The following is a 13584-nucleotide window of genomic DNA, read 5'->3' on the forward strand; positions in this document are numbered from 1 at the left end:
GACTTCTTTTTTCCTGACTTCGCTTCCTTGCATTGTCTTTTAGCCCAAATTGATTAACGCCAAAGATTACGGATTATATAACTGAAAAATGAACAAGATACTATTGAATAGGCAATTGCTTGACGTTTTGACAGAAACTATCACTTATTTTTGTCACCGTCGGCACTCATCCAATCAAAATTCGCCTTTGGACTTCGTGTAAATCAATTGGACCAATCAGAATGCAGGACTGGACGGCTGTCTAATAAATCTAAATATCTAAATATCTCATCAGCAAGGGCATAGGTTTGCATTGGAACGGTAGAGACATCACACTGCCAACTTTTCAGGATGCTGAAATTGTCCCCACCAACTTTTAAGCAACCTTATTTGGGGTTTTAGGTTATTTAGGTCATTTAGACTGTCTTCCCATATGTTGTAAGGATAACACTGACCCGATCATTACGAAGTGAACTACAGTACTTTCATTAGGTTCAGACTTACATTGACCCATTTTCACTTGCTGAATGTGCAAGTCCATTTTTTCCCCTCAAACGCACGTTTGATTGGCTGATGACTTGACCCCTCCCACACACACACATGCATTCACAGCCCGATAGAAATACAACATGCCGCCTCCTCTGCCCCTTCGAAAACGAGGGATATTAGAAGTTTTTTTCCGCCAGCAGCAGCCACTGTAAGCAATGTAAAAAGACGTCAATGTTGTGGAGGTCGGGAACACACCACTAATTTTGCTATGGAATTTCTCGAACTCGAGGAGGAAGCTGTGTTGAGAAATATCTTCTTGCATGTTTTCTACTGTTAAAGGTAATTAAATTGTAAGAAATGTAGTGAACTAAGGATTACTCCCTTAAAGATATTTAATTGATGATTAATACATTTGTATTTCTTGTGTATGTTAATATAATTTGTGTTGAAATATTGCTATTTAAATTTGCTTATAAAATCCAGACACTTATTCTGGAAGTTTTCAAAATGTTTCTTTAGTAGTTTTTAAAAACCAAGGTTTGAATCGAATGGTGTGTCAACTGAACCAATACACATGATAGTTAGTATAAGTCAATACAAATTTATTTTGCATTGATCATTTAGGTTCATATAGGTTCATACTGGTGAGAAATGTAGCCCTGACCACTGTTCACCCAGTCTGTTTGGTTTTATAAATGTCCTGTCCCCGGCAAAAAGTGTACATGCAGGTTATGCTGTTATATCGTCCCTGCCAATGTTGAGACCAAACATATGCCCTTGCGTCATCAGCATAAGCGGATTTTATGTGGGGGCCGGTGGGCCCCCCCCCGGTGTCTGAAAAGTGTCATTGCATGTAATTGACTTTCCTATATATATAAAAAAGTTCAAAAGCAATAAAACTGCAACAAAAATGAATGAAATGAACAAAAAAATATAATTTTATAATGGGTCAAAATTATTTTTCGAGCACCTTATATGGTCATTTGCTTTGCATATAATTTAAAAAAAAAAAAAAAAAAGTTTTCAAAAATGATTTTTTTTCTTTGACCGAAAATATTTTTTTTGATTGAAGCAACATTTTGGGAGGATTGAATGATTTAGACACAAATGTCCTAATCATAATATGGCCCAAACACAAAAAGGATTGCTTCAATCAAAGAAAACTTTTTCAATGAAAAATTAAGTGCTCAAATGCAAATTTTTCAATCTCAAATGTTTTTTCGTATTCAAAAACTTTTTCTATGATTGAAATTTTTCTTTTTTTTGATTGAAGTGATTTTCTTTTTTAAAATCTATATTTTTTTGAGGCAACTTATTTTTTCATTGAATAATATAGACACAAATGTCCTAGCCAAAATGTGGCCCAAAAACACATCAACATTACTTCAATCAAAAAAGTTGCTTCAATCAAAAAGACTTCAATTAAAAAAAAAAAAATCAAAGAAAAATAGCTTTCACGTGCATTTTTTTGTTGAGTTTTTTGAGTTTCAAATTTATTTTTGCATTCAAACACATTTTTTTTTATTGAAGCGACATTTTTTCGGTTGAATAATAAAGACACAAATCTACCTCCATATGGCTCCGCCCAGGGGATACAATTTTTGACTGGGGTAACTACATTGGCACGACACCGGCGGGCGTACCATATTCAATGCATGACAATCTTGGCGAAAAGTATTGCCTAAGCAGCCTGATTTAGAATTCCCCTCAAGAATGATGGGAAACAAAAAACACTCATTGTCAACTTATGATTATAAATATTCTTGTAAGTTAATTTTATTGCTGACACTACGTTTCGGGGTCATCAACATGTTGTGCCCTCCCTGCCCCAAAAGTCAAACTCCGTCTATGGTCTTCAGCATTACCATTTATTGAATATTCACATACACACAAAATCACAGGCTCATAGTAGGCTCAAATCATCATCATAATAATATTGCAGTCATCCAGTAATAGAGGACACATAAACAACCATATCATGGTGTTAAATTAGAAGAACAGAAATTATCCCACGCATGTACATTTCAATAGACTGTATGTATACTTTATACCATATATGGCTAATGTCGCCCAGCGACTGCGCATAATAATTATGAAAAAGCTGCGCTAGACCAATAAATCATCTGCTAGTAAGCTATTATTTTTTTCAATTAAAAACACCATGCTGTTGTCACGGAAACGAAATAAACACCCGGTGATAATATCCCGTCACTGGCGGCCATTGACGACGGTAGACATCCAATCTTTTAGGAATGGGAGGCCAATGGCAGCCAATGAGTTAATACTGTACAAATATAATCTTAATATAAATATATCTTATAGTTTTTATAACTAAGCTTTGTAAGTAGCAGCAAGTGGAACAGCAGTGTATAGCAGGATATAGCACCTTATGCATGAATGAGTCAGATGCAACACATCTGTCAATTCAAGGATTCAGGCAGGTATGGGAAGTCTAGGTCTTCTGCAATGGCTTGGAGAGAGTTTTAATAAACATAGCCGCTAAACATCTAAAGTCAGATGAAAGAAAGTTAGAGCTTCGTATTCTGGATGGATGAATTTCACTTAATTTGTCTGGCAGTACAATTTAGAACTCAATTTTCTGGCAGGATAATTTTCACTTCATTTTCTTGCAAGACACCAATGCTGAAATTTTTGGAAGTATATGTTAAGGCTAAATTTTTTTGAACAAACAAGTGGCACTTTTCTGGCAGAAAAATTTAGAGCTCCATTTCCTGTTTAGTTTACCACCAAACACTCACATTTCTTATCCTCGTGTCCACTATTTTTGAAAGTGTATATCATCAGTTTTATGATGATACGATATCGTTTCTTTGGAAAGCGATACGATATTTGCCGATATTAAGAAATCTGCCACAATTCTATTCGAATTAAGGGAAATCGAACAGTTTAACATGATACGTACACATTGAACAAAATCAGTTCCATTTCATCTAAAGCACTGGGAGGGAAAAGCAATTTTGTCACTGAAACATATCAGACATTTGAATGAAAATCATTCTTTTGAACAAAACGTCAGATCTAAAAGATGAACATGTTAATTGATGCTTTGTGTTTCCTTCGATTTGAATGTAAACATTGCTGAAACGATCAATGTATAGATCAAGATTAAATTATTCATTCAGTGCTTCCCTGGGAGAAAAAAAAATGCTATCCCCCCATTTGAATCCCCCACACTAAATAAAAAGCAACTAAATAGACTCCTCTGTTCAATACACCTAGACATCCAATCCAAAACAGCAACAACTTGTACACTCTTTGCGATATCAAGTACAAAAAGCCGATTTTTTTGGGTCATCACAAAAAAGCAACGAGAAGCGCCGAAAACATGACGAGTACAGGAACAAAAGCGTAATCTTTAGGAGTCCATAGTTTCCCTTTCTTGCTTCGTTTTCCCAAATGAACAGGGGTGGGAGTCGTGAGGAGGAGAGGCATTTAGCACATGTGAGCTGCCGGATCCACCTCTCCTGGAGTGTAGAAATCCGGGATGGGCAAGCCTGTGTGCAGCGTCACCTGTTGGAAAAAAAGGGGCATGCTCAATAAGGCCTGCAGAGGACGCCGTTGCTCCATTTAAAAAAACAAAGCAGAATTTCAAAGGCCTAAATTTAAATGGGCCGTTTACATGGTGACTCTCCGAGAATACGAAAAATTTAAAATTTGCATTTATATGGGCCCGTCTCCATTCGAACAATGTCACAATTCCGCATGAAAACGATGTAGTATTCATGACAGGCTCTAGGGGGCAGTGCAGATTTACAAGGTGACAGCGAATGATGTACTTTGACCCCACCAAGCTCCTCAACCCGGAAAAAAATATGCCCGCCCACTCGAAGCAATGGCATTTTTCTTTTGTTCAAAAAGGCACAAAAATGGAAACATTCAACATATTTATTTCAAAAATATTATTAAAACTGTAAATTAAAGCCGACATTCCGCCATATTTGCTGTTTTTAATGTTTAGTAGCACAGCTGCGCACACCCAATGTGACGTGTACATTGCTGACGTGAGACGTTATCGGCGCGGTCTCACGCCGCGGGAGGCTTTGATATGCATGCGGAGCAAGCCCTGCTCAATCCCCCGCAATCGGATTCTTCCACTTTGGAGGCAGGATTCAGAATTTTTCGTTTTCGCCGACCCCGTAAAATGTATTTGTTTCACTGAAGAAAGATTTATCATTTAATGAAGACATAAAAGTCAAATTTTGGCAAGACAAAAGTTTTATCGCCTCCAGAAAGTAGTGTGAAAATTGAACAAAAATGTAGTACAAATACAAAGATATGTTACATAACATAAGCGAATTAAGTAGTGGTGCTGTGAGACCCAAATTTAAAATTTTGATCTTCTTTGCCTTGAGGAACTTTGAGGTAGCGATTGAAGTATGCGATGGAGCACCATCCTGCTGCAGAATTTGTCCCTTTTTATGTTAGGAATGTAAGAGGCAGCTAAGATTCGTTGATATTTCAGACTATTTCTGTTGCCTTTCACCCTGCAGATCTCTCGCACACCCCCATAATGGATGTAACCCCAGACCATGATTTTGGTAATGATGTAACCACCAAACTTCACTGTTTTCTGAGCGAATCTCGGATCAATGCGGGCTCTAGTATCTCCTGCAATATTTGGGGCGACTGTGGTGTAATTCAATGGAAGATTCATCTGAAAAATCCACCTTTTGCCACTTTTCCAGTGTCCATCCTTTTCACAGGCTGTGGGCCTTGGCAAATGCACCACAATTTTTAATTGTCTGCACCCTGAGAGATAAATAGTCGGAAATATCAACAAATCTTAGCTGCCTCTTACATTCCTAACCATTAAAAAGGACAAATTCTGCAGCAGGATGGTGCTCCATCGCATACTTCAATCTCTACCTCAAAGTTCCTCAAGGCAAAGAAGATCAAGATCCTCCAGGACTGACCAGCCCAGTCACCAGACATGAACATCATTGAGCATGTCTTGGGTAGGATGAAAAAGGAAGCATGGAAGATGAAACCCAAGAATGTTGATGAACTCTGGGAGGCATGCAAGACTGCCTTCTCTGATGTTCCTGATGACTTCATCAATAAATTGTATGAATCCTTGTCGAAGCCCATGGAAGTCACTTTTGTCAGGGACTGTAGGGTATATGAACTTCAAAATAACTAAGTAAATATTCTTAAACATTTAAGTATATAAATGATCTTTTTTTGTAATAATCCATATCATACCATATATACCATTTAAAATCTATAAAAGTTGAATAATTGTATGTATAGTAACTGTACTTATTAACAATAGTTTCAACTTGGAAATATTTTTTAAACAACGGAATAATAATTCAGTAAATTTTGTGATGATCAATAAAAACTGGCAAATCATAGGAATAATTCGGTCATTCATGTTTCCTAGAATGATTTAAGAAATCATTATGTATTACGTAGTTCATTTGTATGTATTAAGTGTGTACTTTTCCAAAAATATTGGTAAAATCCTACCTGCACATTGCGATTGAGGCTGACAGCGGGATAGAAAGTGCCTTCCAGACCCTCGAAAGCCACAGGGCCCTGCTGCTCGTCGTTGATGAGGAAGATGAGGATCCCGCGCGTCAAGTCCAGCAGCACACCGACAGTGGAGCCTTTGCCAATGCCGCCGTCCGTCCTGCACCCACACAAAAATAGGCACCTGCTAAGTTAATGGGTTATTTTGGGTAATTAAAAAATTAAAATCCCTTAAAGGCCTGGCATCCACATTCATGGATATCATATTTTGGCTTAATGTAGGCCAAAATATGTGATGTCCATATTCTGTATGTAAAATGGTAAATTAATAAAATGTTAATAAAACAAAATTAATAAAATTAAAATAAATAAAAACAGAAATACGCTTTGGTAATGACTCCCAACAACACTCTGAAGTTATTTTCCTAATTTGCCTTTAGAACTGCCTCAATTCTTCGTGGCATAGATTCAACAAGGTGCTGGAAGCATTCCTCAGACAGTTTGGTCCATATTGACATGATGGCATCACACAGTTGGTGCAGATTTGTCGGCTGCACATCCATGATGCAAATCTCCCGTTCCACCACATCCCAAAGATGCTCTATTGGATTGAGATCTGGTGACTGTGGAGGCCATTTAAGTACAGTGAACTCATTGTCATGTTCAAGAAACCAGTCTGAGATGATTCCAGCTTTATGAAATGGCGCATTATCCTGCTGAAAGTGGCCATCAGAAGTTGGGTACATTGTGGTCATAAAGGGATGGACATGGTCAGCAACAATACTCAGGTAGGCTGTGGCGTTCCAACGATGCTCAATTGGTACCAAGGGGCCCAAAGAGTGCCAAGAAAATATTCCCCACACCATGACACCACCACCACCAGCCTGAACCGTTGATACAAGGCAGGATGGATCCATGCGTTCATGTTGTTGACGCCAAATTCTGACCCTACCATCCGAATGTCGCAACAGAAATTGAGACTCATCAGACCAGGCAACGTTTTTCCAATCTTCTATTGTCCAATTTCGATGAGCTTGTGCAAATTGTAGCCTCAGTTTCCTGTTCTTAGCTGAAAGGAGTGGCACCCGGCGTGGTCTTCTGCTGCTGTAGCCCATCTGCCTCAAAGTTCGACATACTGCGCATTCAGAGATGCTCTTCTGCCTACCTTGGTTGTAACGGGTGGTTATTTGAGTCACTGTTGCCTTTCTATCAGCTCGAACCAGTCTGGCCATTCTCCTCTGACCTCTGGCATCAACAAGGCATTTCCGCCCACAGAACTGCCGCTCACTGGATATTTTTTCTTTTTCGGACCATTCTCTGTAAACCCTAGAGATGGTTGTGCGTGAAAATCCCAGTAGATCAGCAGTTTCTGAAATACTTAGACCAGCCCTTCTGGCACCAACAACCATGCCACGTTCAAAGTCACTCAAATCACCTTTCTTCCCAATCCTGAAGCTCGGTTTGAACTGCAGGAGATTGTCTTAAACCATGTCTACACGCCTAAATGCAATGAGTTGCCGCCATGTGATTGGCTGATTAGAAATTAAGTGTTAACGAGCAGTTGGACAGGTGTACCTAATAAAGTGGCCGGTGAGTGTATATATATATATATATATATATATGTATATATATATATATATATATATATATATATATATATATATTTTTTTTTTAAAATATAAAATGAAATCTAAAAAAGTAAAAAGGGATCACATTTACCTTTTTTATTATTAAATTTAACAGCTAAAAATAAAATATTTACTGTTTTTTTTTTTTTTTATTTAATATCAGTTAAATTAAAAAAAAAAAAAAAACTAATGAAAAGACCATACCGTATTTACTGTTATTTCATTTTCCGTTTTTGTTTCAATTTACAAAAAAAAAACCATATATACATAAAGATTTGAAAATTGAAAGCGTCGTCATATTTGGTAGAGTGGATACTCCCCTTAAAAAAAATTCTCATCATCTCACCTTGCAAAATTCTGACCCGTGACCTTTGACCACATCATCCCAAATACTGTATACCGTATTTTTCGGACTATAAATCAGTTTTTTTCATAGTTTGGCTGGGGGTGCAACTTATACGCTGGAGCGGCTTATGTGTGAAATGTTTAATACATTATTATATCATTTCACATATTATTTTGGTGTTTTGGAGTGACACTGATGGTTTGGTAAACATGTTAGCATATCCTTTATGCTGCGGTTATCTGAATAACTCTTAATAGCTATGTTACGTTAACATACTGGCCACGTGCGCATTTCGTTGTCCATGCATCATGTAGTTGCATGTAGTTAGCAAAAGAAACGTTACCTGTTGGTGTGCGAGTTGTTGTGCATGAACCAGGAACGGTTGTTGTCCACATACACGGCCCAGGCCTTGTCGTCCTTGCCCAGCATGACGTCTTTCAAGACGTCGGCACGCGCCACCCCAAAGGCGGGGTCGGGGTGGTTGTCGTAGCGGTCCAGCGTCATCTCCCAATAGTGGAGGCCGCGCGAGAAAGCGGCACCACCCAGGGCCACGCGGTCATCGTAGCTGTTGCAGGTCACTGTCAGGTTGTCGTTGGACAAGATGATGTCTGGATGCGCTGACGCTGTGTCGAAGGTGAACCAGGCCACTGCGCCCACGCGATGCAAAACCGGGAGGAGAGAGATTGGATAGAATGGGCCCCAACATCAAATCATCACCGGTCTACTACAGTATAATTGGATTCAATTTTTTCTCTCGAGGCAAAAGATAACTCGTTTGTCTATCACCGTCAACAGCAGCCAATGAGTTAAATATTTTTGTTTTTGAATTGAAAAATGTAAATACGTATAAATCAGAAAAAGAGAGTATTTGCGATTACAGTGATCCCTCGTTTTTCGCGGTCAATGGGGACCAGAACCTGCCTCGAAAAACTGCGAAGTGGCGCCCCCCTTGCCTGGTACACCAGACTCACCGCTGTTCCAGCTATTGAGTCTGGCCACCATTCAGCGGATACAATTTCCAGGGCGGAGCAAGCCACAGCAAACAGACAGCGGAGTGGACCAATCAGCGACGGGCAGACGTGACGTTAGTAAAACGACGAGGGCAGGACGAGGGACTTGCGCGCGGAAGTAAACATACGAGGAGAGCGGAGTTTATTCAACATGGCTAGCGCGAGACAGACTGTTGTCAATGACTCATGTCGATGTGTTTTTGGTAATTTAAAACTGATTTTACCGTGGATTGGAACATATTCTCGGCTCTCCTGTTCACCATCTGTGTTGTTGTGGAGACGACTTCCGACGCGCAAGAGTGACGTTGCTCGTGAAGAACACGTCACGCAAATAAACGAATCTGATTTGTCGATTGATTATGTACTTGCTCGAGAGGCCGTTAATGGCCTGGGTCCCAGACTTTTCTCTCAGTGTTTGAAAAATACAGGGAGAACATTCTGGCCGTGCCAAGCAAGCGCCCCCCACCCCCTCCCCAATTTTTTTTCGTTTTTGTATGTGTTCAATGTATTCAAACAGATTTAGCATTGAAAAGTTTTTTAAAAATGCTTAAGCTGCTCACTTACACGCAATAAGTTGCCACAGCAACTGTTTAACAAGTTAAACGATGATTGACGCATGTGGTATTATGAAGCTTCGGCTTTCAAGCACCTGTGGCAAGCTCAAACATTAAACGTCTGTCAATCATCGTTAATTTTAATAAGCAACTCCAGTGCACTGTCTGACCAACAAAGAGCACCAGGAGGGAGAGCGAGACTACATGATCGGCTCTGGACGGCTCATCTGTATTTATTCATTCTTTTTTTTTTTTTTTTTTTTTTTATTGAAAAAAAAATCTGCGATGGACTGATGGCGTGAAGTTTGAAGCGCAAAGTAACGAGGGATCACTGTAGTTCACTTTTTTCCTTTCTACACTGCTCATGTTGGGGGTGTGTACACAATCATTTTTTTAGCTATTCCTGGATGGATCAAAATGAAATTTGGTAGGTATATTCTAGGAATGTATACACATCAATCCTCAGCGCCGCATTTTTATTTATTTTTTGTATCAGAGCTGATTATCCATTGCGGACTTGCCTGTAGATAAGGAGTTAGCCAGTATTGGTCTCATTCTTTAGCCTGAAGCAGCAAACTAGTGCTTCCTTTATTTAAAAAAAAATTATGAATCAAAAAAAAAAGAAAAAAGAAAATACATACTTTTTTTAAGAAAAGTTAAAAGTAATGAACTTTTTCTCAAATAAGAAGGAAAAATTAAAAATAAAAACAAATATTTACCATTTTTCTCAATTAAAAAAACCAAAAAAAAACATTAAAAAATAATAAGGATAATACAGAAAGTACAATTTACTCATTCACTTCCACTGATTGATAGACATCAAATCCATTTTAACTGGGATGGCTGGCATGTTAAATCGCCATTGACGGCGAAAGACGTCCACTTCATTTGAACTGTGAGGGACTGGCAGCTATCATCTGATCAGTCATCCCAGTCCAAATGGATTGGACATCTATTGCCGTCCACAGAAGCTAATGAGTTAATATCTGATTGAATAATTGGTTAATTTTTTGGAGGTTTTCTCATAAGATATAAGCAGCGGCGACGTGCGTGTGCTTCTTAAGAACGTGCGCACCAAAGTCAGCAACAACAAAGCGGGTGAGCTTGCTTACCTGATTGCATATCACACGGAGGGAGTCCAGCTGGAAGGCGGAGAGAAAGGAAAGAGCACGGAAGCAGCTTTAGCAAAACAAAACCCAATCAAACACGGCAGGAACACTTCGTGTTTGTTTTTGTTTTCTTAGAGCCGATGAAAGCAAGCTCGTCAAGCCAGAGCGCTTCTATTTTTATGCTTGGCATCACATATAAAAGCTCATTTGATATATAAGGTAGAAAAAACATGTTTTTATCACTTGCACTTGTATTTTAAACTTAAAGCATATAATCTTATGTGCATTTAAAATAGAAATAAAGCGATTAATTTGCAATTAATCGCAAGTTAACTATGGAAAGCATTCGATTAATCACGGTTTTAAAATGGTTGATGGCACAAATTTTTTTATTGTTGTTTTTTTTTTTTTTTTTAAATTAAAAAAAATGTACGTACAAACAAATTCCAAAAAATACTTTGAAGACTTAAAAAAGTATTTGGACAATTTTGAGGCCAACAATGTCTTTAAACGAATAACAAATACAGTGGTATGAAAAAGTATCTGAACCTTTTGGATTTTCTCACACTTCTGCATAAAATCACTGTCAAATGTGATGTGAACTTTGTCAAAATCACACAGATGAAAAAATAGTGTCTGCTTTAACTAAAACCACCCAAACATTTATAGGTTTCCATATTTTAATGAAGATAGTATGCAAACACTGAAAGAAGGAGGGAAAAATAAGTAAGTGAACCATCACATTTAATATTTTGTGGCCCCGTCTTTGGCAGCAACCAGACGCTTCCTGTAGCTGCAGATCAGTCTGGTACATCGATCAGGACTAATTCTTCTCTACAAAACTGCTGAAGTTCAGTCAGATTCCTGAGATGTCTGGCATGAATCACTGCCTTTAGGTCATGCCACAGCATCTCAATAGGGTTCAAGTCTGGACTTTGACTTGGCCACTCCAGAATGTGTATTTTGTTCTTATGAAACCATTCTGAAGTTGATTTACTTCTGTGTTTTGTATCATTGTCTTGTTTCGGCATCCATCCTCTTTTAACCTTCAACTGTCTGACAGACGGCCTCAGGTTTTCCTGCAAAACATCCTGATAAACTTTTGAATTCATTCTTCCATTAATGACTGCAAGTTGTCCAGGCTCTGAGGCAGCAAAACAGCCCCAAATCATGATGCTCCCTCAATCATGCTTCACGGTGGGGATGAGGTGTTGGTGAGCTGTTCCATTTTTCCTCCACACATGACGTGTGTTATTCACAAACAGTTCAACTTTGGTTTCATTAGTCCACAAAATATTTTGCCAAAACTTCTTTGGATTGTCCAAGTGCCTTTTTGCAAACATTAGACGAGCAACAATGGGTTTTTTTAGACAGCGTTGGCTTCCTCTGTGGCGTCACATGAACACCATTCTTGGCCATAGTTTTACAGAAAGTTGATGTGTGCACAGAGATATTAGACTGTGCCAGTAATTTCTCTAAGTCTTTAGCAGACACTCTGTGGTTCTTTTTTACCTCTCTGAGTGTTCTGCGCTGAACTCTTGGCGTCATATTTGGTGGACAGCCACTCCTGGGGAGAGAAGCAACAGTCCCAAACTCCCTCCATTTGTAGACAACTTCTCTGACTGTCGATTGATGAACATCCACACTTTTAAATGGTTGTGTATCCTTTCACAGCTTCATTCAAATCAACAATCCTTAATCGCAGGTCTTCAGACAGCTCTTTTGACCGAGCCATGATGCAAATCAGACAATGCTTCTCATCAAGACATTTCTTACCAGGTATGTGTTTCATAGTGGGCATTACATGGCAGCTTTGAACCACTCATCAGTGATTGAGCACACACCTGACTTCAATTGTTTGGTAAAAATTGGTTTCAATTGCTCTTTAAGTCTCCTTAGGCACAGGGTTCACTTGCTTATTTTTCCCTCTTCAGTCATTGTTTGCATGCTATCCTCATTAAAATATGAAAACCTATAAATATTTGGGTGGTTTTAGTTAAAGCAAACATTGTTTTTACATCTGTGTGATTTTGACAAAGATTAGATCACATTTGAACGTGATTTTGCATCATAACACAAAATTTAAATATGTTATCAAGAATGCATTTAAAAAAAAAAAAAACATTTCAGTACCCTGGGAAGTCTGCATGACGAGGGTCTTGCTGTACTGTCCCACCCCGCTGGCGTTGAAGGCCTTCACCCTGGATTTGTACGTACAGTTATAGTGCAGGCCATCCACCGTGCAGATGGTCTCCGTCCCCACGTACACTTCCTGGAAGGGGGCGCACACGAGAGCGCTTTAAAGGATGCTGCGCGGTCGATTCGGCCCACGTTGGGCTATTAATAAATACGGCTGTCGGTGAGTCAAGAAGTGAGGGGGACATTCAGGCAGTGTGTAAAATGATGTCAGAACGAAACAAAAGGCTGAATTTAAATCATTGGCCGCCATTGACAGCGACAGATGTCCAACTGAGGGAGGGATGGCAGCGTATGAACATTTTTTCGTTCACTGCCAGCCCTCTCCACTGGATTGGATGTGTACTTGTAACAAACTACAGTGGTACCTCTACATACGAAGTTAATTCGTTCCAGGACCTTGTTTGTAAGTCGAAATGGTCGTATGTCAAGCAGGATTTTCGCATAAGAATACATTATAATTCCATTAATTCGTTCCACAGCCTGAAAACCTACACTAAATATTAGAGATGTCCCGATCGATCAGCATCCCGATCGATTGGGTCCGATCACGTCATTTTCAAAGTATCGAAATCGGCAAAAAAATATCGGCCATTCCTTTTTTTTAATGTATATACAGTATATTTTTTAATTAAAGCGTTTTCTAATTGTATTTAACGTTACAAACATAATATGTTACACTCATCCAGAGTCTTTAGTTTAGGCTTAACCCTTGAGAGTCGAAGGACGCGCCGGTGCGTCCTCAGCGCACGTCGTCTTTGAAGCGCCCTCACGTTTTAA

General features: G+C 39.0%; 1 protein-coding gene across 2 annotated transcripts in view; it reads right to left on the reverse strand.

The window, feature by feature from the left end:
- Positions 1-1984: 1984 nt before the first annotated feature.
- The window catches only part of trim9 (tripartite motif containing 9), a 39154-nt gene continuing 27554 nt past the window's right edge, over positions 1985-13584 (reverse strand). Inside the window, exons 7-11 of one of the 2 annotated variants that reach the window (XM_057859648.1) lie at positions 12742-12880; positions 10612-10641; positions 8279-8582; positions 5959-6121; positions 1985-3999 (exon numbers count right to left, since the gene is read on the reverse strand). In XM_057859648.1, coding sequence (XP_057715631.1) covers positions 3922-3999; positions 5959-6121; positions 8279-8582; positions 10612-10641; positions 12742-12880 — 714 coding nt within the window. In that variant the 3' untranslated portion in view covers positions 1985-3921. The remainder of the gene's footprint in view (positions 4000-5958; positions 6122-8278; positions 8583-10611; positions 10642-12741; positions 12881-13584) is intronic. The other variant, XM_057859649.1, reaches the window with a different exon arrangement.

The sequence above is a fragment of the Corythoichthys intestinalis genome, chromosome 15 (genome assembly GCF_030265065.1).
Source record: "Corythoichthys intestinalis isolate RoL2023-P3 chromosome 15, ASM3026506v1, whole genome shotgun sequence".
Taxonomy (NCBI): Eukaryota; Metazoa; Chordata; class Actinopteri; order Syngnathiformes; family Syngnathidae; genus Corythoichthys; species Corythoichthys intestinalis.